The sequence below is a fragment of the Pyrus communis genome, chromosome 8 (assembly GCF_963583255.1).
Source record: "Pyrus communis chromosome 8, drPyrComm1.1, whole genome shotgun sequence".
Classification (NCBI taxonomy): Eukaryota; Viridiplantae; Streptophyta; class Magnoliopsida; order Rosales; family Rosaceae; genus Pyrus; species Pyrus communis.
In genome coordinates this window covers 1,357,348-1,384,369 of record NC_084810.1, presented here as the reverse complement: position 1 = coordinate 1,384,369, position 27,022 = coordinate 1,357,348, and the positions used below count along the sequence as shown (strand labels likewise).

At 37.5% G+C, this 27,022-nt stretch overlaps 4 protein-coding genes across 4 annotated transcripts; all 4 read left to right on the top strand.

Moving 5' to 3' along the window:
* The first annotated feature begins 2,815 nt into the window (after positions 1 to 2,815).
* LOC137743913 (receptor-like cytosolic serine/threonine-protein kinase RBK2) lies at positions 2,816 to 5,263 on the top strand. The gene is made up of 7 exons (XM_068483841.1): positions 2,816 to 3,226; positions 3,349 to 3,600; positions 3,761 to 3,918; positions 4,189 to 4,268; positions 4,358 to 4,493; positions 4,622 to 4,771; positions 4,991 to 5,263. The coding sequence occupies exons 1-7, from the start codon at positions 2,866 to 2,868 to the stop codon at positions 5,174 to 5,176; spliced, it is 1,323 nt and encodes a 440-aa protein (XP_068339942.1). The 5' UTR covers positions 2,816 to 2,865; the 3' UTR covers positions 5,177 to 5,263.
* A 3,386-nt stretch (positions 5,264 to 8,649) lies between these two features.
* LOC137742220 (autophagy-related protein 18g-like) lies at positions 8,650 to 14,859 on the top strand. The gene is made up of 9 exons (XM_068482017.1): positions 8,650 to 9,212; positions 9,880 to 10,344; positions 10,479 to 10,916; positions 11,521 to 11,766; positions 11,853 to 12,692; positions 12,778 to 12,935; positions 13,158 to 13,288; positions 13,812 to 14,378; positions 14,489 to 14,859. The coding sequence occupies exons 1-9, from the start codon at positions 9,042 to 9,044 to the stop codon at positions 14,491 to 14,493; spliced, it is 3,021 nt and encodes a 1,006-aa protein (XP_068338118.1). The 5' UTR covers positions 8,650 to 9,041; the 3' UTR covers positions 14,494 to 14,859.
* A 2,907-nt stretch (positions 14,860 to 17,766) lies between these two features.
* LOC137743438 (histidine-containing phosphotransfer protein 1-like) lies at positions 17,767 to 20,057 on the top strand. Its single transcript, XM_068483328.1, has 6 exons — positions 17,767 to 17,957; positions 18,430 to 18,560; positions 18,772 to 18,840; positions 19,018 to 19,089; positions 19,431 to 19,503; positions 19,754 to 20,057. Exons 1-6 carry the CDS (start codon positions 17,895 to 17,897, stop codon positions 19,802 to 19,804), a joined length of 459 nt encoding a protein of 152 aa, XP_068339429.1. The 5' UTR covers positions 17,767 to 17,894; the 3' UTR covers positions 19,805 to 20,057.
* Positions 20,058 to 23,483: 3,426 nt separating this feature from the next.
* LOC137743842 (DNA damage-repair/toleration protein DRT100-like) lies at positions 23,484 to 25,478 on the top strand. The gene has a single exon (XM_068483776.1). The coding sequence runs from the start codon at positions 24,087 to 24,089 to the stop codon at positions 25,302 to 25,304; it is 1,218 nt and encodes a 405-aa protein (XP_068339877.1). The 5' UTR covers positions 23,484 to 24,086; the 3' UTR covers positions 25,305 to 25,478.
* Positions 25,479 to 27,022: the final 1,544 nt, after the last annotated feature.

The following is a 27,022-nucleotide window of genomic DNA, read 5'->3' as shown; positions in this document are numbered from 1 at the left end:
TTTTTTTTTTTTTTAAGTGTCTCTTCACTTGTATAATCATATATGACGTATGTGTCTGTATTACGGACTTTTAGCAGGTATAGCATGTGTGATTACTACCATTTAGCAGGTACTCATGGTATGCTCCACACAGAAGTCCACAAAGTAATGCGATATTCATATACCACCTTATAAAGTCTTAATCATGGACCAGTATTGCTTTTGCATCTGTACATAATGATTATTATTTTACTAAGATTGTGTGTTAATTCTATATTTATATTATTATTAATTATTAATTAGGCACCAAACATCAACCATCAGGGATAAGCTAGGTTACCAATCCTATCAAGTTCAACTGAATTGACTTTGGACAGTTTTATGCAAAGGTCCGCATCACCATTAGATAGGCACACCTATATGTGAAGAAAATTTTTAGTGTGCCGGGTGTCGAAAACACAACCATGTACATCAAGTGTAATAATACATTAATTGAAAACTTTTAAAAAAAAACTTTCGACTAATTTTATTATTATTGATGTACGAAACCGTTTACTGACACACTAAAGAATCTCTCATATATATGATGATTTTTTATCGACAGGGCACACTAATCCTAAGAAAACGAAGCTAAAACCACACAAATATTAAATAACCCGTATAACTAAAATCTAGCATAATCGTATGTTACACAACCAAAGGTCCAAAACCCTAACTTCAAGAGTGAAGACTGCCATCACCAATCGGCACCACTTAATGCATACTAAGAGTTCGTTTACGAGTAACTTTAAAATGACTGAAAAAGTTTTTGGTAAAAATGTTTATGAAACCACTGTTTATTAAAAATGCAAATAAATCATGTAAAAGCACTTTAAGTGCTTCCTGCATGAAGCACATTTATAGTGCTTCTTCCAAAAAACACCTAAAGTGTTTTTGGAACACAAAATCAATTTCACAAAAAACGATTTCTGTCATTTTAAAAGCACTTCTAAACGAGCCCTAAATTCACGCTAGGGAAACTTGCCTAAAAATAAATTAATCATATTCTCAGTCGGTATTCCCATAATCAATATTGTTCCCTTGGAAACAAAAAAAAAAAAAATTCCTAAAATCTTTAGGATTAGTTTTTTACTTTAATTTATTTCCGATCTTGAATTACTACATCTTTAAGGATTCCTAGTGTAATAAAGCAATATATTTTCTATCAAAGCCCTTTATAAGTAGTTGTATTCGGTAGGTTTCACATTGTTAACCAAACTTTTGTGTATCTCATCATACAAGAAGACTTCGAACTTGAGAGATATTTTAATATCGGGAAAATAAGCACTGCTATACTAGAAGCTAGTTGGTATTCAACGCATACTTTTGCCGCATATGGTAATTACAATTTTTTAGTTAAATTCTAATGTCGATTGTAAAACACTTTATCTATGAATTCACATTTATATCACGAGTTTGATTCTCTCATTAGTTTGCATCATCTGCATCCACAATATAACGAGAAAATGCAACGTATATTTGTTTTTTTTTCTTCTTCTTTCTACTACACAGATATTTGGCTTTAAGTTATCTACCCGCATTTTACCAATCTCCTTTAATCTACGTAGTCTCTTTTGTTTTACAAATTATAAAATTTCCCCACATAGAATAGAATTATTAAAACAAATATTACAAATTATATCGTGGAGCAAATAGAACTAGCACTCAAGTGAACGTAAGAGTCATTCACGACCCCTTGATTTATTCTTTATTCAATTTAAAGAGATTCTAAATTCAAATCTCGTATTTTACTATCTCGATCGTTAAATTAAGAAAAAAAATACGTCTAGCGTCAAATTCCACGTGCTAGATTATCCAACATGGCATATCCTAATGGAGACCAAATCGACTTTGACCACAAAATCCCATGTATGTCCGGACCAAATCGTATTTAGGGTTATACGCTCCACATAGACACAGGACAGAAACCCCCCTGGCCCCTGCCTACCACACATACATACATACATACATATATATATACAATTTTTAATTATCAAATATTATTATTTTTAAATGATTTATGAGATTTAAAATTGAAGAAACCGTCAATTTAAAGTGAAATATTGATTTAACAGAAATACTCTCAATTTAACGAATGTTTCTCATAGTATGACCAAAATGATTGACGGTGGACATTCTCAAAAACTATTTTTATCCATTTTAATTTCAAAAACAAAATTAAGGAATTTATATTAATCTCAATGACCATGGATAAAAAAACCAAAATAAAATGATTTGTGAATAATTTCCCGGGAAACCTTGAAAAGGAAGCCATCGGTTGGAGCGGTTGGAGTAACTCTGAATCCAAGTCCACCTGTTTTCCTTCTTCTTCTTCCACCTCTTCCAAATCTCTGAAAACTCACACACACACACACACACACACACTCTCTCTCTCTCTCTCTCTCTCTCTCTCTCCAATGATTCCATTTTTCTATGGGGAATGTAACAGAACCTTCTCTGCTCAGTCGCCATGGTGTGTTCAAAATTCCAAAATTTCTCATACGTTTTTCTGTTAGTTTTGCATCTAAGTTTTTGCACACTTTGTGTTTATAGTTTTGCCTCAGTGAGTAATTGCATGTTAAGACAGAGCTCTGTTAGTTGTTCTGCCTCTTGGGATTCTTCATTTTTTTGTTTATCTTAATTGGGTCTTAATTATTTTACCCGGACTTTATGGATTCCCACACTTTTGTTGTAAAGTTTTGAACTTTATGCAATTTTTCTCAACCCTTCCAATATTTTCTGAATTTTCAGCTAATGTTTGAGTTTTTTGTAATGTAGAGGAACAGATGAACAGCTCGGTGAATTGAAAAGATTTGGACTTTTGGCGAGTTCTGATCTTTCTAAAAAATGGAGGAGAAGGTTGATGCTTACTCTCCCAAGGGAGTTCTTGAGGACTATTTTCGGAGCTCGGATTCCGAAACGAGCTCCGAGAAAGAGCCCACGCCGGATTCAGAAGCTAACCAGAATTCAAAACAGAGTTCTAGGTGGGGTGGACTTGTTAAATTGTTGACATCCAAGTCCATAAAACCTTTAGCCACGACAGTGCGTCCGCTGCGGAAATTCTCAAAGAGAATGAGCAGCAGCATGAGGGACATTATCGGGCCGAAATTTCAGGCAGATGATCCTGAAATGCTGTACCCTTTCAAGTCACCGTGGAAGAACTTCTCCCTGTATGAGCTGCAGGCCGCAACCAAATCTTTTAGCCACGGTTAGTATACTTGTCACATTTTCCCATCTCAGCATCCCAATTTCGGAAACATTAGTTAGCGATTTCGCTTTATAAACGCATTGGGATAGTTGTTAACTTGTTATCCTTGTGTTTTGATACAGAAAATCTGATTGGAAAGGGGGGTTATGCTGAAGTTTTTAAGGGCTGTCTGCAAAATGGGCAACCTGTGGCAATCAAACGGCTAACCCGGGGAACGCAGGAGGAGATCGCCGGCGACTTCATGGCGGAGATCGGAATCATGGCTCATGTGAATCATCCTAATACTGCCAGGCTAATTGGGTATGGGGTTGAAGGTGGCATGCATTTGGTTCTTGAGCTGTCTACAAAAGGAAGTTTGGCTTCTGTTCTTTATGGTTAGTCCAAAGTTTTTGTTGCCATCAATATTTTCATTTAACAGAAAGTATACCCACAGTTTTTGAATCCCCTTTCCCGATAAATTAGAGTAGTTTAGAATATATTTATATCGTCTTGTATATAAAAGTAATATCTGTTTACTGACAGTTATTTTTATAGGTTCCGAGGAAGAGAAACTCGATTGGGGCATCCGGTATAAAATTGCAGTAGGTGCAGCTAAGGGTTTGCAATATCTTCATGAGGGTTGTCAAAGGAGAATTATCCACAGAGATATTAAGGCTGCAAATATTTTGCTCACCGACGATTTTGAGGCCAAGGTATGATCCTTTGAACTTTTATGTTTTGTAGCTTGAATTTCTTTGTTCTGTTGTACTCTTTCTGCTTCGGACTATTAAGTTGGGGTGTGACATCCACGCATCACATTTTACTTCTCGCACACAATTTTCGGTCATCGGATCGGATGAATTGAAGAAGATCAATGAACAGAAATTATTAAGGGTGTGTGAGAAGTAAAATGGGATATGTGGATAGCACACCCCATTAAGTTATATGAATATGGCGACTGATTCTCTATGACTTCCGCGCAGATTTGTGACTTTGGTCTTGCAAAATGGCTACCGGAGAAATGGACTCACCACATTATATCAAATTTTGAGGGCACATTTGGGTATATAGTCTTATAGTTGCTTCATCTTCTGTTATCTATCAAAGATTTTAGCTTGTCTTGTTCTTATATATCTTTCTCACAATTCACAGCTATCTTGCGCCCGAGTTCCTACTGCACGGCATAGTAGATGAGAAAACTGATGTGTTTGCGTATGGTGTGGTGCTCTTGGAACTAGTCACTGGACGACGAGCTCTAGATTACTCGCAGCAAAGCCTTGTTCTGTGGGCAAGTTTTCTACTTTTCTTTCTCACTTGAATTCCACAAGCATATGCTGTATATCTTCGTTTCGTTAATTTTGCTTAAATAAGTCGAACAATATTCAGAACGCAGAGTTTATTTCTGTACTTTTATAGGCAAGGCCCTTGCTGAAGAAGAATTCAATCAAAGACTTGGCTGATCCTTCTCTAGCTGATGAGTACAACCGTCGCCAGATGAATCTCGTATTGTTGGCTGCTTCTTTATGCATACACAAGTCCTCGACACGCCGGCCAAGTATGAGTCAGGTATGTTCTGTTCTGTTTGTTTCATAAATTATGACCTATTTGGATTTGCTTATGGAAGGGGTAAAGCGTTTCTGATTGCATTTTGAAAAAAAGTTTAAAAGTGCTTCTAGGTAATAGAAATGCTTTCGGGAGAAACATATTCAAACGCTTCTTCAAGAAGCATTTCTAATTACTTTTTCACGAAGCACATGGGTTTTTAAAATTGCACTGTGGTTACAGGTGGTACAACTTATGAGTGGAGATCTTAACTGCCTGATGTCCTTGAAGAAAAGCATATCAATGCCAATTTTCCGGAAGGCATTGCGCGAAGAGCTCATCGACACAGAAGACCTTAACGCAACCATTCGGGCGGGTTCTCGAAACGTGGAAGCGGGTAAAGTAACGGGACACAGAAACTTGGAGTAATGGACATGGAAACTATACGAGTTTTGTGGTTCAGTCCAACCCGTCCAACAAAGGAAATGAATGAATACGATTCTCAACATATATAATGTGTACATATAACCATATAAGAGTTAAAGAAAGAAGGAAAAAAAAAAGAGAAAAGAGTGACAATGTGTTGTATCCAAACTCAGCGTGTACATGATAGAATCCGATACAAATCATAATCAAAGAAAAGTATGTTTAGTAAGTTAAGTAATGATAAAGCATGATGTTTTCCTACCACAATATTGGTTGTATTTTTGTTTTTGCTAAGATATTGACTTATCAATTATATGTAACGTGTTCATCACTGTCGTAGCTTTGTCATCAGCTAGTCCTCGTTTTTAAAACAAAAATTAGAGGGCTATGGTCAATCGATAGAGAAACTTTGGTTGTCTTACACTTCCTATATAATTATGTGACTTCATGTATTGTCATTCAATGTTGGTTCTACATGGTTGAGAGTTGTTTTAGTGAGGCACATCTTTCAACATTTCTTACTAATTAAGCAACTTTAGAGTCGCATGTGGGATAATCCATGCATCAAAGCACATACGTCAAGAATGAGGATCTTATCCGGATCTTCTTTGTAAGTATTTCGAGAATTCTTAAATCGTGTTCATTCATCGTACATTACTGTCAGAAATCATTTTAAATACTTTTATTTAAAATTAAATATGAATAATACCTGACGATACAATGAACGGACATGATTTGAAGATTCCTAGAATTCTCATTCCCAATGGAAAATGATACTTGTCATATCCTTTTCCTGGAAATCCTGGGAATTCCGTGGTCGTGACCGTTCATCGTATATCGTGCGGTTAAATTTTTATTAGGTACTATTTATATTTAATTTTAAATTTAAAATGATTTCTGATAGTAGATATACGATAAACGAGGATTCCCAGAAAAATGATCTGGCGATGATCCTTTTTCCATCCCAATGGACCATATGCATCAATGATAAGATTTTTTTTTTTTCTTTTTAAAAGAGAAACAATTGATGACAAGTCATAATTATCCATCTCTTTTTGGACTGAGAAGACTCACAAATATATTTTAACATTTTCTAATCACAAATTTGACTTCTACGTCGATAACGAATTAATGATAAGAGAATTTTAACAAAACGTGAACGAGTGATGATAATATTTCTTCTAAACAATATGAAATCCAATAAACGACGGTTGAAAGTTGCTCAGTCTAATCAAGTATTTGCTAAGATAGGGTAGGCTAGGCTGTGGTATGAAGTGGTGCGGCGCGGCGCAGGTAGCCATAGGTGGTATCGGCAAGTTTTGTTGTGGACCCGGCTGGCACGTAACCCCAACGCCGGATGGCGTATTTCACCCAACCAAACAACTCCCCCGAATTTCTCATTACTTTGACGCTATCGTCCCTTCCCTCCGTTTCCATGCCACTTCATTATCCACTCTACACGTTTTCTTATTATTTGGTAATTTAAAGGTATATTGGTCATAAAATAATAGCTATTGTTCGGTTTCGGCGTTTCGGCCTAGAAAAAGAAAATAAAACTTGAGGTGGACGAGGTGTTTTTATTTAGAAAATTTTAACGAAAAGTTTTCGATACTGTTGATTTTAATAAAAAATTAAATTTTTACATTAAAAAGTCAATTATGGTACTATTTACTTTACCTTTTATTTTGTCATTATCGTTAAAACTCTAAATTTTTAAGTTCTTTACATTAGTTTTCCTTTTTATTTATTTATTTATTTTTTAATTTTCAAGGGCTAGAAAATTATTTTTCAATATGTGTTTACCAAATACAAGAAAAAAACAATTTTTCATTCTCAAACTCACACGGTGTGGCAGTTTTCAGGATTGTTTTTCCCCTCTCTAGGTAGAGGCTGTTGCTGTAAGGGCGTGCTTGGTTTGGGCAGGAGATAGGGGTTTCCAAAACTTTCAATGTGAGAGTGACTCGCTTCAGATTGTTCAAGCGTCTAGGAACCCCTCCACTGACTTATCTGACATTGGACAAGTTATGGAGGATATAAAGGAGTTGCTATCAACAATCACTGGAGCTATTTTAACCCACACCTGCAGCAAAGCAAACAACGCAGCACACAGACTCGCTCGCTAGGGCCTCTCAATGAGCAACGCTTGTGATTGGGATAACCAACCCCCAACCTTAATCTCATATTTAATTAGTGAAGAGAGTGTGATGCCTTAAATGGCCTTGTGGCAAACTATGTAACGACTCTTGTCAATGAATCTACTATCGTTTCTTGGAAAAAAAAAACTCACATACCCACAAACCAAACCCAACATTAGTCTCCATACGGCAATTATACGTATTCTCTAACAAACAGAAGACATTTACCCTAAGATTTTTACAACATATGATAAACTCATCGTCAATGCATCACAATATGTCACAACTTAATATTAACCAAACCTAATATATCTAGTATCCGTACGAATGAAACTTATACATCCTCTGACCAACTACAACTTGAATGATGCTAGATCAACTAGTCACACACAATCATACTTTTTAACCGAAAAATGATAACAATTTCGCCTTAGATTTCTACATAGGTTCTTTTTTCCTTTCTAGTTATTACCTATGTTACCTAAATTAGAGTTTGAATTTCGTCAATATTTCCGTGATAATATCAAAAAAGTCAGAGAAAGATGTATGGAAGGGGGGTGAAGTCCCCACATCGAAGAAACTCTTAAATTTCAGCCAAAATCGACAAATGTTGTCGATGTATATGTCAGATACATTGGTTAAATATTGGAGACAGTCTTATAATTTGTATAAACCAGTATTTGGCATCGTCCTAAAGTTTCATTTAAATTTCTACCGAAATCAATTGATATTGATATCGATATATTGGGCGACACATGTGCTACAATGCCCAGGACAAGGGGTTGTGATCCCGCAAGAGTGAACTAACTCCAAAAACCCGTCCTCAGTTTGGACTGTAGGCTGCAACTCGCCTACATGAAGTGAGAATCACTAATAATTGCCGGTCAGCCATTAGATACTTTTTATGAATGTCAATTAAGTATCGTAAGTAAATTGCATCTAGTTGTTCAATTATTTGATAACTAAAATCGCTCTTTGATAAATGATCACCATGAGTCAGACTCAACAGAATTTGATCAATCTTTTTTTTTTTATGTCGTTAAGATGAAGTACTGAACCAAAAATTTTCCTTGTAGATACAAATTTGTATACGATATTTTAAGTACCGCTTAGAATACAAAACTAAAATTTAATACGATGACCAGATCAAAACAAAAAGGTACAATGATTACGCCGGACTAATCTAACAAAACGCGTTTAAATCTTAGTTAATAACCAAATCCAAACAGTAAATAACCAAAATTTACACAGTAAAAAAAAATCACTTTTACCGACTGTTATTTGATTTACACCACAGAAGCGAGACATAACCACAACGCCCAGCGCGCACAGAAGAGAGAGAAACAAGAGAGAGAGAGAGAGAGAGAGAGAGAGAGACGATGAGAGAGAAAAAGAAGTAGAAATAAACTGAAAGCGAAAGAGAAAAAAATAAATAAAGAAAGAAAAATACGGAGTCTCTGATCATTTAGAGAGAGAAAGAGAGGAGAGAGAATATAGCTGAACACGACGAGACCACACACGCCTTGTTGAGGAGCTTTGTTGTTGGTGTAGTTGAAGTCAAAGACCTTCCTAATCGTAATCGTCAACTGTAATCAGCGGATGCTATATACTCCGATCGCCGGCGATCGGAGATGCTCATCGGCAGCGGCGGCGGCGGAGAGGATAGCTCCGGAAGCAGCGGTGGAGGCTGAAGGAAGATACGAAGTGCTAGGTGAAGGCGGTGGCGGTGGAGGATGAAGAAGAGTAAGGGGAAGAACAATGGCTTGTTGCCGAACTCGCTTAGGATTATTTCGTCGTGCCTTAAAACTGTGTCGACGAATGCCAGCACCGTCGCTTCTTCTGTTCGCTCTGCCGGTGCGTCTGTAGCTGCTTCGATTTCTGCTTCCGAGGATCAGAAGGATCAGGTGTGAAAGCGATTTCCTAATTTTGCTTCTGTTTAGTTGAATTTTTGTTTCCTATTTAAGCTTTTGAAGTGCTGATTATTCTTGTTGTAATTATTCTGGAGATTATTGTTGGATTTTAGTTTCCGGATTGTTTGTTGGAGTAGTGATTTTTTATGAAATTTTAGGGCGGGAGAGAGGTTATAGTCAATGGCAGGATTAAGTAGGTCGAATCGCTGGATTCGTGTTTGGATTTTGGCAAAAAACGAGTTGTTTTTGTTGTAGTGGTCTGAATGTTTAGTTCAGTTTATGTTGCTTTAAGTGAATGAGCAAACTTCTTGTTGAATTGCGTGAGTGCTTTTAAAATGACTAAACACGCTTTTGGTGAAAATATTTTTGAAATCCTTAGTAAAACTGCAAGTGGATTCTGAAAAAGCACTTGCAGGAAGCACTTCAAGTGATTTTGGAACCTAAAAACATTTTCTCTAAAAGCACTTCTAGTCATTTTAAAAGCACTTCAAAATGAATGTTTTTACTCTAATGGTGAATGCTGTCTTCAGTTTATGTTGCTTTAAGTGAATTAGCAAACTTCTTGTTGGATTTGGCGGTTGCTATCATGTTTTTTCTTAGCGAGGTTTTGATATTACTGCATATATACTAGACTACTTGTGAACTTCCATTGGTGAAACAGGTAACCTGGGCTGGCTTTGACAGGCTAGAGTTTAGTCAGTCTACCTTCAAGCATGTTCTCTTACTCGGTTATCAAAATGGGTTTCAAGTTTTCGATATGGAGGATGCCTCTAATTTCAGTGAACTAGTTTCAAAGCGCGATGGCTCGGTTTCATTCTTACAGATGCAGCCCTTTCCTGCGGCTTCTGATGGTAACCAAGGGTTCAGAACCACGCATCCTTTGCTGCTGGTTGTTGCTGGAGATGACACTAATGGTGCAGGAACTGTTCATAATACTAGCTATTTGGGAGTGGCAGGCAGAGATGGTAATTTGGAGTCTCGGCCAGGGAACCCTGTCAGCTCTCCTACAGCTGTTCGGTTTTACTCTATTAGGTCCCAAGGTTATGTACATGTTCTGAGGTTTCGGTCTGCTGTGTGTATGATTAGATGCAGTCCTCGGATTGTAGCTGTGGGTCTTGCAACTCAAGTAAGCACTTGGTTACATGTGACACATAATATAGTTTGAGAAGTTTAGACTATGAGATTGAATAATTTTAAATTACACCTTCTGTATAAAGAGATTGGATGCATATTACTGACCTTCCTGACATTCGGCTGCAGATTTACTGTTTTGACGCGCTCACCCTTGAAAACAGGTTCAGTGTTCTTACCTATCCTGTTCCTCAGCTAGCAGGGCAAGGATCAAATGGGTTTAATGTTGGTTACGGCCCAATGGCTGTGGGTCCAAGGTGGTTAGCCTATGCTTCCAACAGCCCTCTAGCGTCAAACGCAAGTCGCTTAGGCCCCCAAAACCTAACTCCTTCCCCAGGAGTTAGTCCATCTACATCACCTGGCAATGGTAGTTATGTGGCTCGTTATGCAATGGAGTCTAGTAAACAGTTGGCTGCTGGAATAATTAACCTGGGTGACATGGGATGCAAAACCTTGTATAAATACTGTCAAGAGATGCTCCCTGATGGATCTAACTCTCCAATATCGTCAAATTCAGGCTGGAAAGTTAGCAGGCATGCAGGCACAGAAATGGATAATGCAGGGATGGTTAGTTCTTTACTCAGAATGAATATTTAAGCACTGTATCTTTTCATTAACTTAATGAAATCTCACCAATGGTCTCTTGTCTAGGCTTGGAAGCTACGAAATTGGAGAATCTATTCCTCATATTGAGTCTCTCTTTGTTCTTTATCCTGGAAATGGTGTCTGAGACTCTGTTGTTGTTTGCTTTAGGATGATAATGTGCGCAAGTTTTTCTTATAACAATTCTTAACTTCATTTCATTCTTGAAATAGCTCTTGACAATACTTGATATATCTTTAGTATGATTGCTAGATTAGACTAGTTAGACGATTTCATACCGTATGATGCTATCTTTTCACCATGATACTTATCTATATTACACTCAAGACTGACATAGAGCACAAAGCAATATCGCATCCTCATAGACTGCCTTCTTTGCCGTTACTATTTTGAATATAAACGTAAATTGAGTTGTTAATATTTTAGCCTATAAGAACTATAACCTTGAGGAAAAAGAAATGAGATACGAAACTATTACGTGTTGGTTATCAGATGTTCAGGACAATTTTGTGTTATGCTTTTGAGTCAAAAGCTCTTATTCATTACTTGGTAAAATAATTTCTTGCAGGTTGTTGTCAAAGATTTTGTTACCCGAGCTGTTATATCGCAGTTTAAGGCTCATACTAGTCCAATATCTGCGCTGTGTTTCGATCCTAGTGGGACCCTTCTGGTTACTGCCTCAGTGTATGGAAATAATGTTAACGTTTTCCGGATAATGCCTTCATGCAAACGCACTGGATCAGGTGGTCAAAACTTCGATTGGAGCACTTCTCATGTGCATCTTTACAAACTGCATCGTGGAATAACATCAGCTGTTAGTATATATGAGTTTTTGAGATGTTCTGTAATCTTTGTTGTATTTTCCACCCACATTTTTCTGATTTTTTATCATTCTGACAGATGATCCAGGACATTTGCTTTAGTCATTACAGTCAGTGGGTTGCAATTGTTTCATCCAAGGGGACCTGCCATGTTTTTGTTTTATCCCCTTTTGGTGGCGATGTTGGATTTCGGCTTCTTAATAGTCACAGTGAAGAACCCTCCCTATGTCCAGTTTTATCTCTACCTTGGTGGTCTGCTTCTTCTTGCGTCATTAATCAACAATCTTTTCCACCGCCACCATCTGTTGCTCTTTCCGTGGTGAGCAGGATAAAGTACAGTAGTTTTGGATGGCTTAGCACAGCCAACAATGCCACTGCTTCAGCGACAGGGAAGGTCTTTGTGCCATCTGGTGCTGTTGCTGCAGTTTTCCATAATTCCTTATCTCAAAGTCTTCAGCACAGTAACTCAAGGACCAGTACCTTGGAACATCTATTAGTTTATACTCCATCAGGTCATGTAGTTCAACATGAACTTCAGCCAAGGATAGGGGTAGAACAGAGTCATAGTGGTATAAGTACCCAGGCAGCCACGTCTATGCATATTCAGGACGAAGAGCTGAGAGTGAAAGTTGAACCCATTCAATGGTGGGATGTATGTAGGCGGTCAGACTGGCAGGAAAGAGAGGATAGTAGTCTTGGTACCACATTCGATAGACAAGAGGTGGCTGGCATACTTCAGAACAAATCAGGTTCTGATGGTACTCACGGAATGGAATCTCTAGATTTAAATGGTACTGTTGGGGGGAAAAGGAGACCGGAAACTTATTCTGGGAAGGTCCATGATGGGTCCCACTGGTACCTCTCTAATGCAGAGGTGCAGATCAGTTCTTTGAGATTACCAATATGGCAAAAGTCTAAGGTAGTTCTTATTTCAAAATTCAAAGTTACATATCCAGTTAACATTCTTCTCTGTTTTGGTGGTAATTTACTTTTCACTGTTCTAGATTTGTTTTTACACGATGGGCGATCCAAGAGCTGATAGTTTCACTGGTGGAGAGTTTGAAATTGAAAAGGTCCCTGTTCATGAAATTGAAATGAGACAGAAAGATTTGTTACCTGTTTTCGAGCAGTTCCATTTCATCAAATCAAGCTGGGATGACAGGTGACGACCGTTTTATCTATAGTTCCACACGCATTGTTGTAACTCTATAATCTAAATAATATAAGTGGTTTGATCCTTTGAGATGCTGGCGTCTGAGCTTACCAGGCGCTGGGTAGAGATACTGTTATATTATATGTTTCATGCTTAAGCATGGTCCTGTGTGTGTTTTGTCCTTCCACAATTCTGATACTTGTTAAATTCTCCCTTCATTGTATGATTCAGAGGCCTTGCTGGTGGGAGGTATCCCAATCATACTTCGCCGCCTCATCCAGCTGAAAACAAGATCTTGGAAGAGACTGTTATATGTCACTCGAAGCCTGCATCACTTAGCTCCACTGAAAGCTCAGATGGGGGTATGATACAATGATAAAAAAAAATATGCTTCAATCAGTATTTAATATCTTTCTGTCATCCAAATGGATATAAATGAAAACTCTCTGTCCATTTTACGTTGTGGCTTCTCCATCTGTTTTAGAGAAAATTTTCCAAGTGCCTGGTGTTCAAGTGGGTACTCCACGTGTCATAAAATAAGTGGAGGAACAAAGAAAAATATATCATTTCCTTCACTTGTATTATGACGTGGAGTACCGCTTGAATACCCGGTACTTGGAACATCTCTTCTGTTTTTGAGAGGAATAAGATCGGAGATAGTCTGCAATGGTTTTCTTAGTGCAAAAAGGACTTGATGATTATTATTCTTTGTCAAATGCTCAAATTTAATCTCTACACTTGTTTTGGCAAGGTCTTCAAGTAATATTCCAAATATATAAATCCATATGTTGAGGCTCTTACAAAATTCTTTCTTATAGCTGATGTTCTGTCCTGATCATTTTAACTAATTGTGTCCACATAATTACTATTTTGGATCTCTATCAGGTTCGTCAAGAAGAATTGAGCATTTTCTTGACTTCGATCAAATAAACAATGAGAAGCCCCGCACAACAGTTTATCAGACCTTGAATGGCTCGGAAAGAAGACCCAATACAATTGTTGAGCCTTCATTAGAAAACCATATGTCTTTCAGCATTCTGTGTACTCCATCTGAACATTTTAAGAACATCGATTCTCAAATCAACGGCTGTGTCACCAACGGTTTGCCTGTGTTAGAAAGTACCTTGATTCCAGGAGGAAGAGTTTCTGCCGAAGAAGGCCTAGCATTGAAAGCAATTGGGATCAGGGAGGTCTCAGTTTTATACTCTGATCAACGTGCTTCGAGTACCGATATTGTTGCAGAGGGGGCTTCCACTTTGCAGCATCCAATAGATCTTTCACAGTTTTTCCAGGAGGAGCATTGTAACGCACTGGAGAAGAACGGATGCAATGGGTTAACTGAAGTCATAGCCGAGGATGTTGACAGCGACAGTAGCCACTGCGAAAAGGTGAAACCCGAAAACGAGGAAGATGGTGAAATGCTTGGAGGCATGTTTGCCTTTTCTGATGAAGGTTAAAATCTAAAGCTATTGCTTCACTGCATCATCGCACAAGCTAACTTTTGATTTCAATGATCTGTTTAAATGAGTTGATAGCAATGACCTCGTATTTTCTTCCGGCAGGTTGATCTATAAGTTAAAGCTGCGTGTTGCCTATTCTGACGATCAATAAAAAATGCACGACGTTAATATGTCACCAAAGCAAAGGTAACTTCTCTTCTCTCGCTCGGAATTGTACATATTGTAGATGGAAATTCAAAAGGTTTTATGGATTTGTGGTAGCTGTGGGTTGACAAGGCTTTGTAGAAAGTGGATTTTGGAATTGGTATTGCTCGCGTTGAACTATTCGCCGATCCTCCTCTTATGTCCTGTACAGATAAATTTGGTATGAAACAAAGTTCTCTCCAAGTTTGTACACCTATACTTTTATTCTTCTGAAATGATGAAATGGAAACCCCAAAAAAAATGAGAAAAGAAAATGCTATTACTTGTAATTTTTGTAAATTGCAATTTCACAGGCCGCAAAACTGAGCGCAATGACGTTATAGGATTCATACAATTGACCTCATTTAGTGAGATAAAGCTTGGTTGTTGTAGTGGTTGGAATTACACAATTGTGTGTAAGGCCAATTTTGCCAAAACGGAGTACACGGTTTGATTGTAAGGAAAACTAATGAAAATGGTTTGAAAACTTTGAGTTTTAACGATAAGGACAAAAGGGTAAAGTGAATAGTACTATGATTAATTTTTTAGTGTAAAAATGTAGGTTTTTTGTTAAAGTGAACAGTACCGGAAGCTTTTTGTTAAAGTTTCCTTGATTGCATGGTGTGCATTCTCACAAGTTATGCTACAAGTAACCGTAAAACTCGTTCCCATTTACGGTACGACGTTTGATTGAGGCTAGTAGATTTACAAATGATTTTGATTCGAAGATCTAAATATGGTTTTGCCAAACCTCTCGTTCTTAATTGGTGGCAGGATGAGGTTTTGAATTCGGAACATCTTTCGACATTGGGAAGAGAAGTGCAACTAAACTATAACCTAGTTGGTTTTTATAACATTAATACGGGCGTGCATGCAACAGGCAAATGCCAAAACTTATAATGTGAACAAAATTGAGACCTAACAACAATTGTTTTTTAACTTGAAACTTTTCAACAACTGTAGACTAAACATCATAATATCATTAAAAATCCAACAAATAGACTAAATGACGCTAAATCGAATATTCTAACTCCCAAATACTTCATATTTTTCTTGAAGTCTATTTCCTAGTCTTTCTCTACACTCTTTGCTCGAAGCTTCTGTCACATAGTGCATCCTTTAATTGAAGCATTTCTAGGTCTTCGGTTCACTTTACTCTAATGTCCAGGTTCTTAATCTTACTATTTTTCTTGTGTCCACACATCTAACAAAGTATTCTCATCTTTCCTACTTTTTTTTTTTTTTTTTTTGCACATGTTATTTTTTAAACACCTAATATTTGATGTCATAAAGCATCAATGACTTTATTTTATTCCCTATAAAAGTTTCCTTCCACTTTCGTTGCAAACATGCACTTCACAATTTCCTTTAAATAGTCAAATCCATAAATCCTAATATAGATTTGATTGCCTCTTCGGTGGAAGCTTTCCAAAAAGTAGTGAATCTCCAACATTGGATTTGGTCGTGGGATTGACGTTCTATCAGGATTTGGATTCTATCCCGATTCATTAAAAAGTTAATAAATCGGGATAGAATCCAAATCCTGATAGAACGTCAAGCCCACGACCAAATCCAATGTTGGAGATTCACTACTTTTTGGAAAGCTTCCACCGAAGAGGCAATCAAATCTATATTAGGGATTCTAAGAATTTTTATATCTTAGTCATTCATTATACATTATGAAATCAGAAATTATTTGATTTTTTTTTATTTAAAATTAAACGCAAATAGTACATGACGAAAACTAACCGCATGATATACAATGAACGGTTAAGATATAAAAATTTTCAGAATCCTCATAAAATGAATCCGAAAAGAATCCTTTTCCTATGCCAAGTTTTTAAAATCTGTGGGCAACAATATATGACCGCTTACGTGGATTTGGATATGGATCCTCCATGGATCATGCACCGCCCCACCAACATATAGAATTTTATTGATAGGTTCAAATCCTTAATTTTAATTTGTTTGTGTTTTGGTCGAATAATTTAATTTCCTTGTACGCCTAAGAAATTGACACGTGTTCAATCAAAGCATAATGCCAAATTAGTCGTGAGGACACCTCATGCGGCTTGTGTGGTGGTGGTGGCGGCCTAAAAATGGACTTGACAAAGCCGGTCGCGGACTTTTTTTAAGCAAGCAACCGGAACGTTAGAATAGGGATGTCCGTTAACGTATTTAAATTGGTTAGAGCAATGTGTTTCTTTTTCTGCAATTTATGTTTCTTTCATAGTTTAAATTGATAAATTCGAAAAATAGTTAGAGTAGTGTGTTTCTTTCTTTATGCACGAATTCAAACTTTTTTAGTATTTTAAATTAATTTAGTGTATATTATTTTTTTTCCCTAAAAAAGTAAAATTTATAGAGATACTTGTCTAAAATGATCATAATTAAATCCCAATTGAAATAGTTTTTATCGAGGCCCAGTGATCACAATATCCTTAGTTTGAACGAATTCTATGTTGCTTTAATGAATATCGTACTTGTTTCAAAAAAAATAAATAAATCCCAATTGCAAAAGTGATTAAACCACTATAGAGTGGCCCAGTAGTTAGCATGTCTTAGGTTAGATTTTTTACGTTGGTGAATTGCACGATGGTGGTCAAGAGAGACCACTAGTTTGTCCCCTTTTGCATTTCTTTTGAATATGCATGTGTTAGCTGCAAAAGACACCCTGCATGAACAATAGAAAAATAAATTGGTGTTGAACTTATCATTCATACGATTCGGACGTAAAACTTCACACGAATATTAGTACCATGCAATACTAGGTGGAAAAAATATTAAACAATTGATTATAGTTTAACATTATTTTTATACGAAAACTAATGAAATGTCTAAAAAAAACTTTAGTTTTAATGTAAAAATATAATAAAGGTAATGAATAGTACTAGAAAAAGGTAAAAATATGATTTTTTTTTTGTTAAAAATAAACAATACCGAAAATATATGTTAAAATTTTATATTTTTATTTGGTAATAGACTAAAATGGCCTATATTTATAATTATTTGGGGAAATTAAATAAACATAGAGCTTATTCCGGTGACGTTGACAAAAATCTTCCCTCCGTGGCAGTGGCAGGTCATTCTGTCAATCAGTCAGTTACTCTGTATTTTGTCGCCAAAGACGTTTTTATTCGAAACGTTTGCTTTCAATAAAAAAGAAAGAGCCTTTCCATTTCAATTTCCACACATTTATAACTCCTTTTTTCTCCTGTATACAGATTATATAAGATATGCCCGCTTCCGCATTATCGTTCCCGAGTTGTCTGCCGAGTCAAAAACTCGCCCGCTGTGAAGGTAGGAACTGAGCGAGAAGGCGGCCATGGACGCCGTGACTCAGTGGCAGGAGCAGTGGTTCGACTACACTCAGTATCTGCGCCGAGAGGTTTTTCTGATTTTTTCCCTTTTCTCCGTTGATGTTTTTGTTTATCTCTACTGGGTTTTCTCTGCTGAATTCTGTTTGTTTCCATGGAAATTTTTTGGGTTTTCTCTGCTGGCCTCTGTTTGTTTCCATGGAAAATTTTCTGGGGTTTCTCTGCTGGTATCTGTTTGTTTGCGTGGAAAGTTTTCTGGGTTTTCTCTGTTGGCAACTGTTTGTTTTCAGTGGAAAAGTTTTATGGGTTTTGTTAATTTCACCATAAAACTTAAAAAGTTAGAACTTTCAGATTACTTTGATTAAAAAAGGAACTTTCAGATTATAAGGAAGAAATGTTTGTAGAAATTGCTGGATGCCAGAATTAGTTTCCCAGAAGTACTTCCATTTGTGGTTCAAAACTGGAATTCTTTTCCCCTTTGTTTTTGAATTTTGGGCCGTTGAAGTAATTTTGCTTTGTGGGGTTTTTGGTGGTGGTGAAAAGGGATTCTTGGACGATCAATTTGCTCAGCTAAAGAAGCTGCAGGATGAAAACAGCCCAGATTTTGTAGTTGAAGTTGTTTCTCTTTTCTTTCAAGATTCTGAGAAGCTTCTCAACAATATGGCCAGGGCTCTGTGAGTTCTCTTGTCTTAACTCTGAGTGATATTCTTTGATTTGCTTCGCTTTTGGACAAATTTTGTGGTGGTAGCTGTGTGAAAACAGAACCGAGCGCAATGGCGTTCTAGGATTCATATAGCCGACCCCACTTAGTGTGAAAAGGCATGTTGTTGTTGTTGGTAGCTGTGTGAAAACAAAGTTAATTTGGGTTTCGTTTATTTTTCGTAGAGAACAGAACGTTGTAAATTTCAAACAGGTAGATGTCTATGTTCATCAATTCAAGGGTAGCAGTGCCTGGTAATTCCAACCTCTTTTCTTTACTTATTTCATTGTCAATTCTCTGTGTCACTTGAATGCCTAACTTGCTGTGAACGGCTGTTCTTATCGTTCTTATATATATGGTACGCTAATTTTTTGTACTTAAGTTGTTTTTTTTGAGGTTTCTAATTGGAAATTGATTTCGTCCGTTTGCAGGATAGGTGCATTGAGACTTAAAAATGCATGCATCAACTTCAGAAATTTTTGTGAGGCCCGGAACCTTGAAGGGTAAGTGTTTTTGCTTCGTGGTGATGTTTTCAGTGATTGATTTATATTATACCAGCAATCGGAAATTTGTCAATGTATATGCTCTTCCTTCCGTTAACACTATAATATTAATCACAATTCGGACTAGAAATTTGTAAGCCGGTTATTTCATTGACAGAAAATCATAGTTTAACTAAAATAATGTTTAAAAAATTCTGAACATCCCCACTATGAGTCAAGAGAAGTTGGGATCTTATGTTCGACTTATATTTCATTTGTGTTTGTACTCAACTCTCGCGATGAAGAGAGGGTTTGTAGCAGGGCAGTTGCACCTAATTGTGACTCAATAATGTTTGGTGTAGGTGTTTGAGATGTTTGCAACAACTGCAGCAAGAAAGCTCTGCACTGAAGAACAAGCTCGAAACTTTATTTAGCGTAAGTACATGAAAATTTTACTAGGCAGCTTGCATTTTCCGGGATTGATTATCTAAAGGAATTACTTGGCATAACCCCTGCTTGTGAGCTCGGGGATATAACTTATGTTCTGTCCTTGACATATTCATCGCTTTGGATCCTCCAAAGCATCCTCGGACTGCTACCACGAACAATCTCAGTTTGGATTTCACATTAGCTTCTTTGCCAATATCTCGTCCATTCACTGACTTTGCCCCTTCGGTTTCTGTAGTTGGAGCAACAGATTGTGGCAGCGGGCGGGTCAATTCCTACGATGGAGTAAATCCTACAATGGAATCCACTGCTATGAAATCTGTCAAGAAATATGGATATCAGAGTTTTTCGAAGTCCTTTAGCGTGAATGATTTTACTTTGATGTAGAGAAAATTTTCGTGTATTCCGCCTAGCACCTTCGTAACGAGGTAGCGTAATAACTTTCTTGGAGGTATGTAATGTAAGGCTCTGTTTTGAAACCCTTCATCGGACGCAACAATGTATCATCTTTCTTGTTAATTTGGTAGTGAGGAAGCTTTTATCGTTGAACTTGGCAAAGCTCATATGATCCAGTTTGGTTAAAATGCTCCCCCACAGCCCACTATTTCACCAAAACTTGGATCAGAAGATTTATTTTTCTCTATAATTTTTTGGGCCTGTTGGATCATAAGATTAAGAACCAGAAAAGTGCTTTTCTTGAAAGTTGTTTTTGTCCCTCAAAGGTGAAAGTTAAGCCACAATTCTTTCTACAAATAATACCTATGGATTGAGATCCACACCGGATCTTTGTGTCCAGACCCTGCTTTTACTCGCTTCACAAAAATTCAAAAAACTTGAAACGTCCAAATCTCTCAATTTGTGGGATTCGGGCATAGAGATCCAGGGTGGATTTGATTCCCCTCAAAGGCTACCGGTTAGAGCATGTTTTTTGTCATCCTTCAAGTATTTGTTAGCTTCTATGACCAGAAACAAATGAACCCATAAATGCTTAAAAATCTTGAGAGTGGACAAAAACCCTATTATCATGTACATTGTAGTATTTGTTTCTCTCCTTGCTCTAGAGACCGCATACGTCGCACTCGACAACTTACCTCACACAAAAAAATCTTTTGTTATCAAGGATAATAATGTTCTGTTTTGAGCACTCATTGACGACTTAAATATCTCATCAATTGTATTAACTTGCTTCAGGCGATAAAATATGTTGCAACCGAGGCATAATTATTTTAGGATTACAACACTCATAAAAAACAAGAGATATCTCCAATGGTAGAACAAATTAATTCCCTTCTAACGCACATCTCGCCTCCTAGTACTCAAGAAAGAGGAAGCTCATTTTGTGTAGAAGGTGGTGTGGCTGGATGAAAATGACATGTTACTGAAGTTAAATAAATGTGGAGGCAAAAAGATTGCAAGCTCTATCAAGTATGGCAAATGTACCATATCCAAAAACCAAGAGGAGGAATGTGGGGGTGTTTTAGTTGTTGGAGTGGTTATGTCATCTGTGAGAGAAATTTTTCAGTATGTCGAGAACATGATTTGGTATGTCAAAGTGTCATAAAATAATTGGTTGGAATTTTTTGTCCAAATTTTCAACAATTGTACTATTACACTTAGTGTATTGGACCGTGTTCTTGGCACATACAAAAAAATCTCTCCATCTGTGGGGCGTCATTGCATATGCCAGATGGGGTTGCTAGCTTTGCTTTCTTGCTTCCTGCTCAACATTACCTACCAAATTTATGCTTCCATAATAATACCATCCACATTGGTACATATTTGTACACACCCACGCTATTTGCTCATGTAATTTTGTGAACATCGATTGTTTTCGACTCACTGCAAATTATAGTTTGACAAGTTTGTACTTTGTGATCATTATTTTCATTAGCAAATTATCAAAGATATTATTTATTAGAAAACTATAACAATGCATTAAAGATGCGTACAAGATAATAATCTCTTATAAGAATAAATGACTTTTTACACACGTAAAGTGTCGAGCGTTGTTGTATATTCCATCTTGTAATAATTTAAAGCAATCACCCAATATGATTTTTTATTTCTTGGTAAACGTTTTTACTCCAGCCAGGCAGTTTGTGAAACCAAGTAAGGACCAAAAGGACGGAGGAGTGGACAAGAAGTTAGTAACTTTTGTTTTACCATCTTTCGTTGCATACTCCAATACTCCCAACATCCAACGAAATGGCGAGCAAGTTTCAAGAATGAATGCCATTTTTCTACGCTAAAGAGACTTACTGAAAGTGAGACTCTTTATGAATTTTCTGTCACCTCACATTTTAACGTCAATTTATGTACCAACATTATAAAATATTATGCTAAAAACGTGAGGTGACAAAGAGTCTATGAAATTTTTCATTTTTAAGAGTCTTCCTAGCATTTCTCCTTTTAAATTTGTTATAATTTCTTTGTACAATTGAATTGAGAGGTGAAGGCAATTATGGTAGGATATTAATTAATTGAAAAGAGTGGGTGTTGAGAGCAATTCTAACAAATTAGCTAAGAATTTTGGTAGGATATTAATTAATTGAAAAGAGTGGGTGTTGAGAGCAATTCTAACAAATTAGCTAAGAATTTAAAGTTTTGAAGAACATTTGACAGCCTACATAAATAGAAAAGTAACAAAAAATTAATAGAAAGTGTAAGTTCTGCCCATACCACTGTAATAAACTCTTGTTAGTGGAGAGAGATTTCAATGTGCCGAGAATAAGTTCGATACACCAAGTATCATAACACAAGTGGTTGAATACAAAAAAAAATGTTTTTAACCATCTGTATTATGATACTTAGTGTACTAAGTTGTGTTCCAAAAATTTCTCCTTATTATTGTGGAACTTTGATCTTTTGTGAGCTTTTATGTACACTCCAAAATCCCAAATCAAATCTAAGTATTCATTAGTGAAAGTTTTTTCTTTCCCAAAACACTTCCCCAAGTGGAAAAACCTCAATTATATTTTATGAGCAATTTTTTGGTAGTTTAACTGTAATTTCTAACATCATCTTCAAAGGAGATGCCAAATATGCTAAATGGGATTGAAAGACATTTAGGTGTTCTCCAATGGATATGCCATATATGATGTGGCATGTGAGTCATTTGACTCCTTGTTTTCTATCTACCTTTCTTTTTACAGCAAATAAAGAAGGAATCAAATATATTTAATTGAATTTTTCAATTTGACACATCAGCGATCAAATAAAATTTTGACATATTATATTTGACATCTCTTTTGAAGATGCTCTAACGATATATTTACTTATTTGAGAACTGTCGTGAATTAGAAAAAGTAAAAAAATTAAAGACATAATAAAGGAGTATAAGTCGATATAACTACCCCAAATCAATCTGCCTACGAATTAAAATATGATTCAACCAAAAAAAATTTAGATTATCGATTATGACACGCCACATACCTATTCATTTCCTAGTAAAAACGCATGAAAGTATTATAAACAAAAAGTAAATTACAATATTCTCCTTTGTGAGTGGGAATCCAAGCCCTACAAACGACAAGTAGTACCCTTTTCTTGTATGTAGAAGGACCAAACCCTTCTGACAATTAGCGGAAAAGGATCCTTGCCTGCGAATTCTAGAAATTTCGTGATCGTGATTATTTATCGTATATCTTACGGTCAGAAATTATTTCAAAATTTAAAATTAAATATAAATAATATCTAATGAAAACTGATCGCATGATATGGAATGAACAGTCACGATCGCGGAATTTCTAAGATCCCTATAAAAAGGATCCAGCGATCATTTTTCAGCGTCCCAAGTTCCACGTCGGATAAAAAATCTCATGTTAAATGAAGCCAGATCCTCTTTACAAGGATTAGGGAATCCATAAATCGTGTACATTAATCATACATCGTGCGGTCAGAAATTATTTTAAATATTTTTATTTAAAATTAAATACAAACAGTACTTGATTAAAACTGATCACATTATATACGATAAACAGACATAATTTACAAATATCTAAGAGTCCAGTGAGGACCATATTGGATGTTAAACCGCAATGTCACGTGATCCCTGCCGTCCATAGTGCGCCAAACTGGATCCCGAACCTGAGGCCCGCCTTCCACGTAGGCTCGGACAGCCGTTTGACCCCGAATCCAACGCCCAATAAAGAAAGAAAAACAGTAACATTAATAATAATAAAAATAAAAATAAAAATTGAATAACTCCTTCAGTGGCTCTGTTTACAGTATAGCAGCAGAGTGAGTGACTGCGTCTTCTCTGAGAAGCCAAAACCCCAAAAATAATCAGAAATCTTTGGATGAAATCTGAGCTCGAGTAGAATTACAATACAAGATTCAATCGATTGCCTTCTTCTCCAAGCCACCATCTTTTTTTTTTCTGGATGCTTAATGTTTCCCACCATTAAAGTTATCACCTCTCTGTGATTTCCCCTTTCCCACGAGAAATCTGTAGCCTCCTCTCACGGAAAAGCGCTTTTCTTCCCCACCAGAAGCACTTTCTTCCTCCCCACTATAAAACCATACCGCCAAATCCATTTCTTTCACTCACAGAGTGTCAGAGCTTGCTTCCAATGGCGGAAAAGCAGAGGAGTAATGGGTTTGTGTTCATTGTGTTCTTCCTCTGTTTGATTCAATGGAATCCCATTCCCATTCCTGTCGCCATCGCCATTCTCGACCCGGTTGATTTCCTGGCTCTGCAATCGATTCGGAAGTCGCTGGAAGACATGCCGGGATCAAATTACTTCTCCTCCTGGGACTTCACCTCCGACCCCTGCAACTTCGCCGGCGTCTACTGCGACTCCGACAAGGTTATTTCCCTCAATCTCGGAGACCCAAGAGCCGGTGCGCCGGGTCTGACGGGTCGGCTCGACCCGGCAATCGGCAGGCTTTCTGCACTCGCCGAGCTATCAATCGTTCCGGGTCGGATCTTCGGCGCTCTACCCCAGTCAATCTCCCAGCTGAAGAGCCTCCGGTTCCTCGCCGTCAGCCGCAACTTCATCTCCGGTCAGATTCCGGCCAGTCTGGGCCAGCTCAGCAACCTCAGAACGCTCGACCTCAGCTACAACCTCTTCGCCGGAGCAATCCCCACCTCCGTCGCATCCCTCCCGGAGCTCTCCAACCTGATGCTCTGCCACAACCGCCTCTCTGGTTCTCTCCCTCTGTTCACCTCCCAAACCCTGACCCGGCTCGACTTAAAGCACAACGACCTCTCCGGTTCGCTCGCTCCCGACTCCCTCCCTCCATCTCTCCAATACCTCTCTCTCTCCTGGAACCGGCTCTCCGGTCCGGTCGACCGACTCCTGAACCGGCTCGACCAGCTCTACTACCTCGACCTTAGCATGAACCAGTTCACTGGTACGATTCCTGGTCGGATCTTCACGTTCCCAATCACAAACCTCCAACTGCAGAGAAACTTGTTTTCGGGTCGGATCCTACCGGAGAATCAAGTTTCAATCGCTACCGTTGATCTCAGCTACAATCGGCTATCCGGTGAAATCTCGCCGTTGTTCTCGACCGTACAGAGCCTCTACTTGAACAACAACCGGTTCATGGGTCAGGTTCCGGGTAGCTTCGTGGACCGGCTACTGGCGGCGAACATTCAGATACTGTATTTACAGCACAACTTTCTGACGGGGATTCAGATCAATCCGACGGCTGAGATTCCGGTGAGCAGCTCGCTGTGTCTGCAGTATAATTGCATGGTCCCGCCAGTACAGACGCCGTGCCCGCTCAAGGCTGGGAACCAGAAGACTCGGCCGACGGCGCAGTGTAACGAGTGGAGAGGGTAAATTAGGAAATTCGGATGGGGTTTATTTTTTATTTATTTTTCGTAAAAGGAGAATTAATATTTTGTTACATTTTGTGGGCTGGGGGTTATTTTAGGATTCATTTATTTATTTTGGGGTGCAATATGAATAATGAAAAGATTGTGGATAGTCAGAAATAGTGTAACTATGTAGGGGAAATTCATGCTCCACTATTTTGTTATTAAATATGAAGAATTTTTTGGTATGAACATGAATATTTCGTGGTGTGTAGAGACTGTGCATCGATAGACAAATCGTTAAACTGAAGTTTTTTGGAATAAAGTGAAGGCTGTGTGCTGCTAGACAAATCGTTACGTGCAGTTGCTCGGTTTGAGTTCTGAATGATTAGGCTATCTCCAACCGAATGATCCAGATGACTAGAGGGTCGAAAAGCGCCTAAAAACCGTCTCCAACCGAGGGCTAGGCCAGAAGGTTGTGAAATCTGAGAGGGCCCCACAGAATCGAAGAGGGCTAGAGGGCTGGCCAAAAAATAGAGCAATCCGACCGACAGGATTGCTTAAATTTTTTTTTGAATACAATGGCTAGTCAGCTAGCCATTGTATTCAATATATATATATATATATATATATATATATTTGGTTTTTTGGGCCAATTTTTTTTTTTTAATTCTTAAAAATTCTAATTTTTTTTCCCTATAAATACCTAAACCATTCATTAAATTTAAGTTCTAATTTGTTTTGGTTTTTTTGGGCCAGTTATCGTTGTAGTTTTTAAATTTAAGTTGTTGGATTTGAATTTAAGTTGTTGTAGTTTTTAAATTTAAATAATAAATTATGTTTGACCCTATAACCTTTTGACCCTCGGTTGGAGACGGTTTTTTGTGACAAGGCTAAAACGAGTCCTATGATCCTTTGGCCCTCGGTTGGAAACGGAGGCAAATATGGCTCTATACTGTTCATTAAAATATTAATATCTTGGAAGGCCAGAAAGTTAAAACGAGTTCTCTTGCCAGCCATCAATTGGAGATGACCTTAATTTTTAGAATTAATAAATTGCTAAATGACAAAGTTGATGAGAAGGAAAAATTGGGTAGGGAGATTGAAGAAATTGGGTAATATTATGCAAATCTCATGTCCCAACCTTGATCACAAAGCCCTCCCTAAGTTTGTTTTACAAACGTCGAGATGTGACGGTCACATTGAAATTTTTTCGAGTTATGATTGTTTTGATGAGCAGCCTCCTCTTCATTTGCTTTCTTTCCGATAGAAGAAGATAGAGAAGCACAGAAGCACTGCGTGTGGGGTGCTTCTGCTTTTCAGCTTTTGCCATGCACGGGCTTCAGACCAAATTACACTCTTCATGATTGGAGCCAGCTGCATGGTTAGTTGCAAGAAATGTGAAGCAACATTACATTATTCATCATGCACTTGGTTCAACAGCCTCTCATTATTTCACACTTTGGGAACCTGATGCTTTATTCACTCCATCATATAACAATAGTTTATCTTACGCTGCAATCAGATAGTCGACAGCTGGCACTTTAATCTTCACGTCGAATCTCTATGATACTTGTATTGCATATTGCATATATGCAATTCAATATAAAATATAAGACGACTTGTTTTTAACACTTATAATGGTGGGTGGTTATAGAGAAAGACATGGCCCTTTCCGGAGATATATATGTCTCTTCCTATGACATTCATCACGTGATCAGTTCTATAGGATAATATATTATT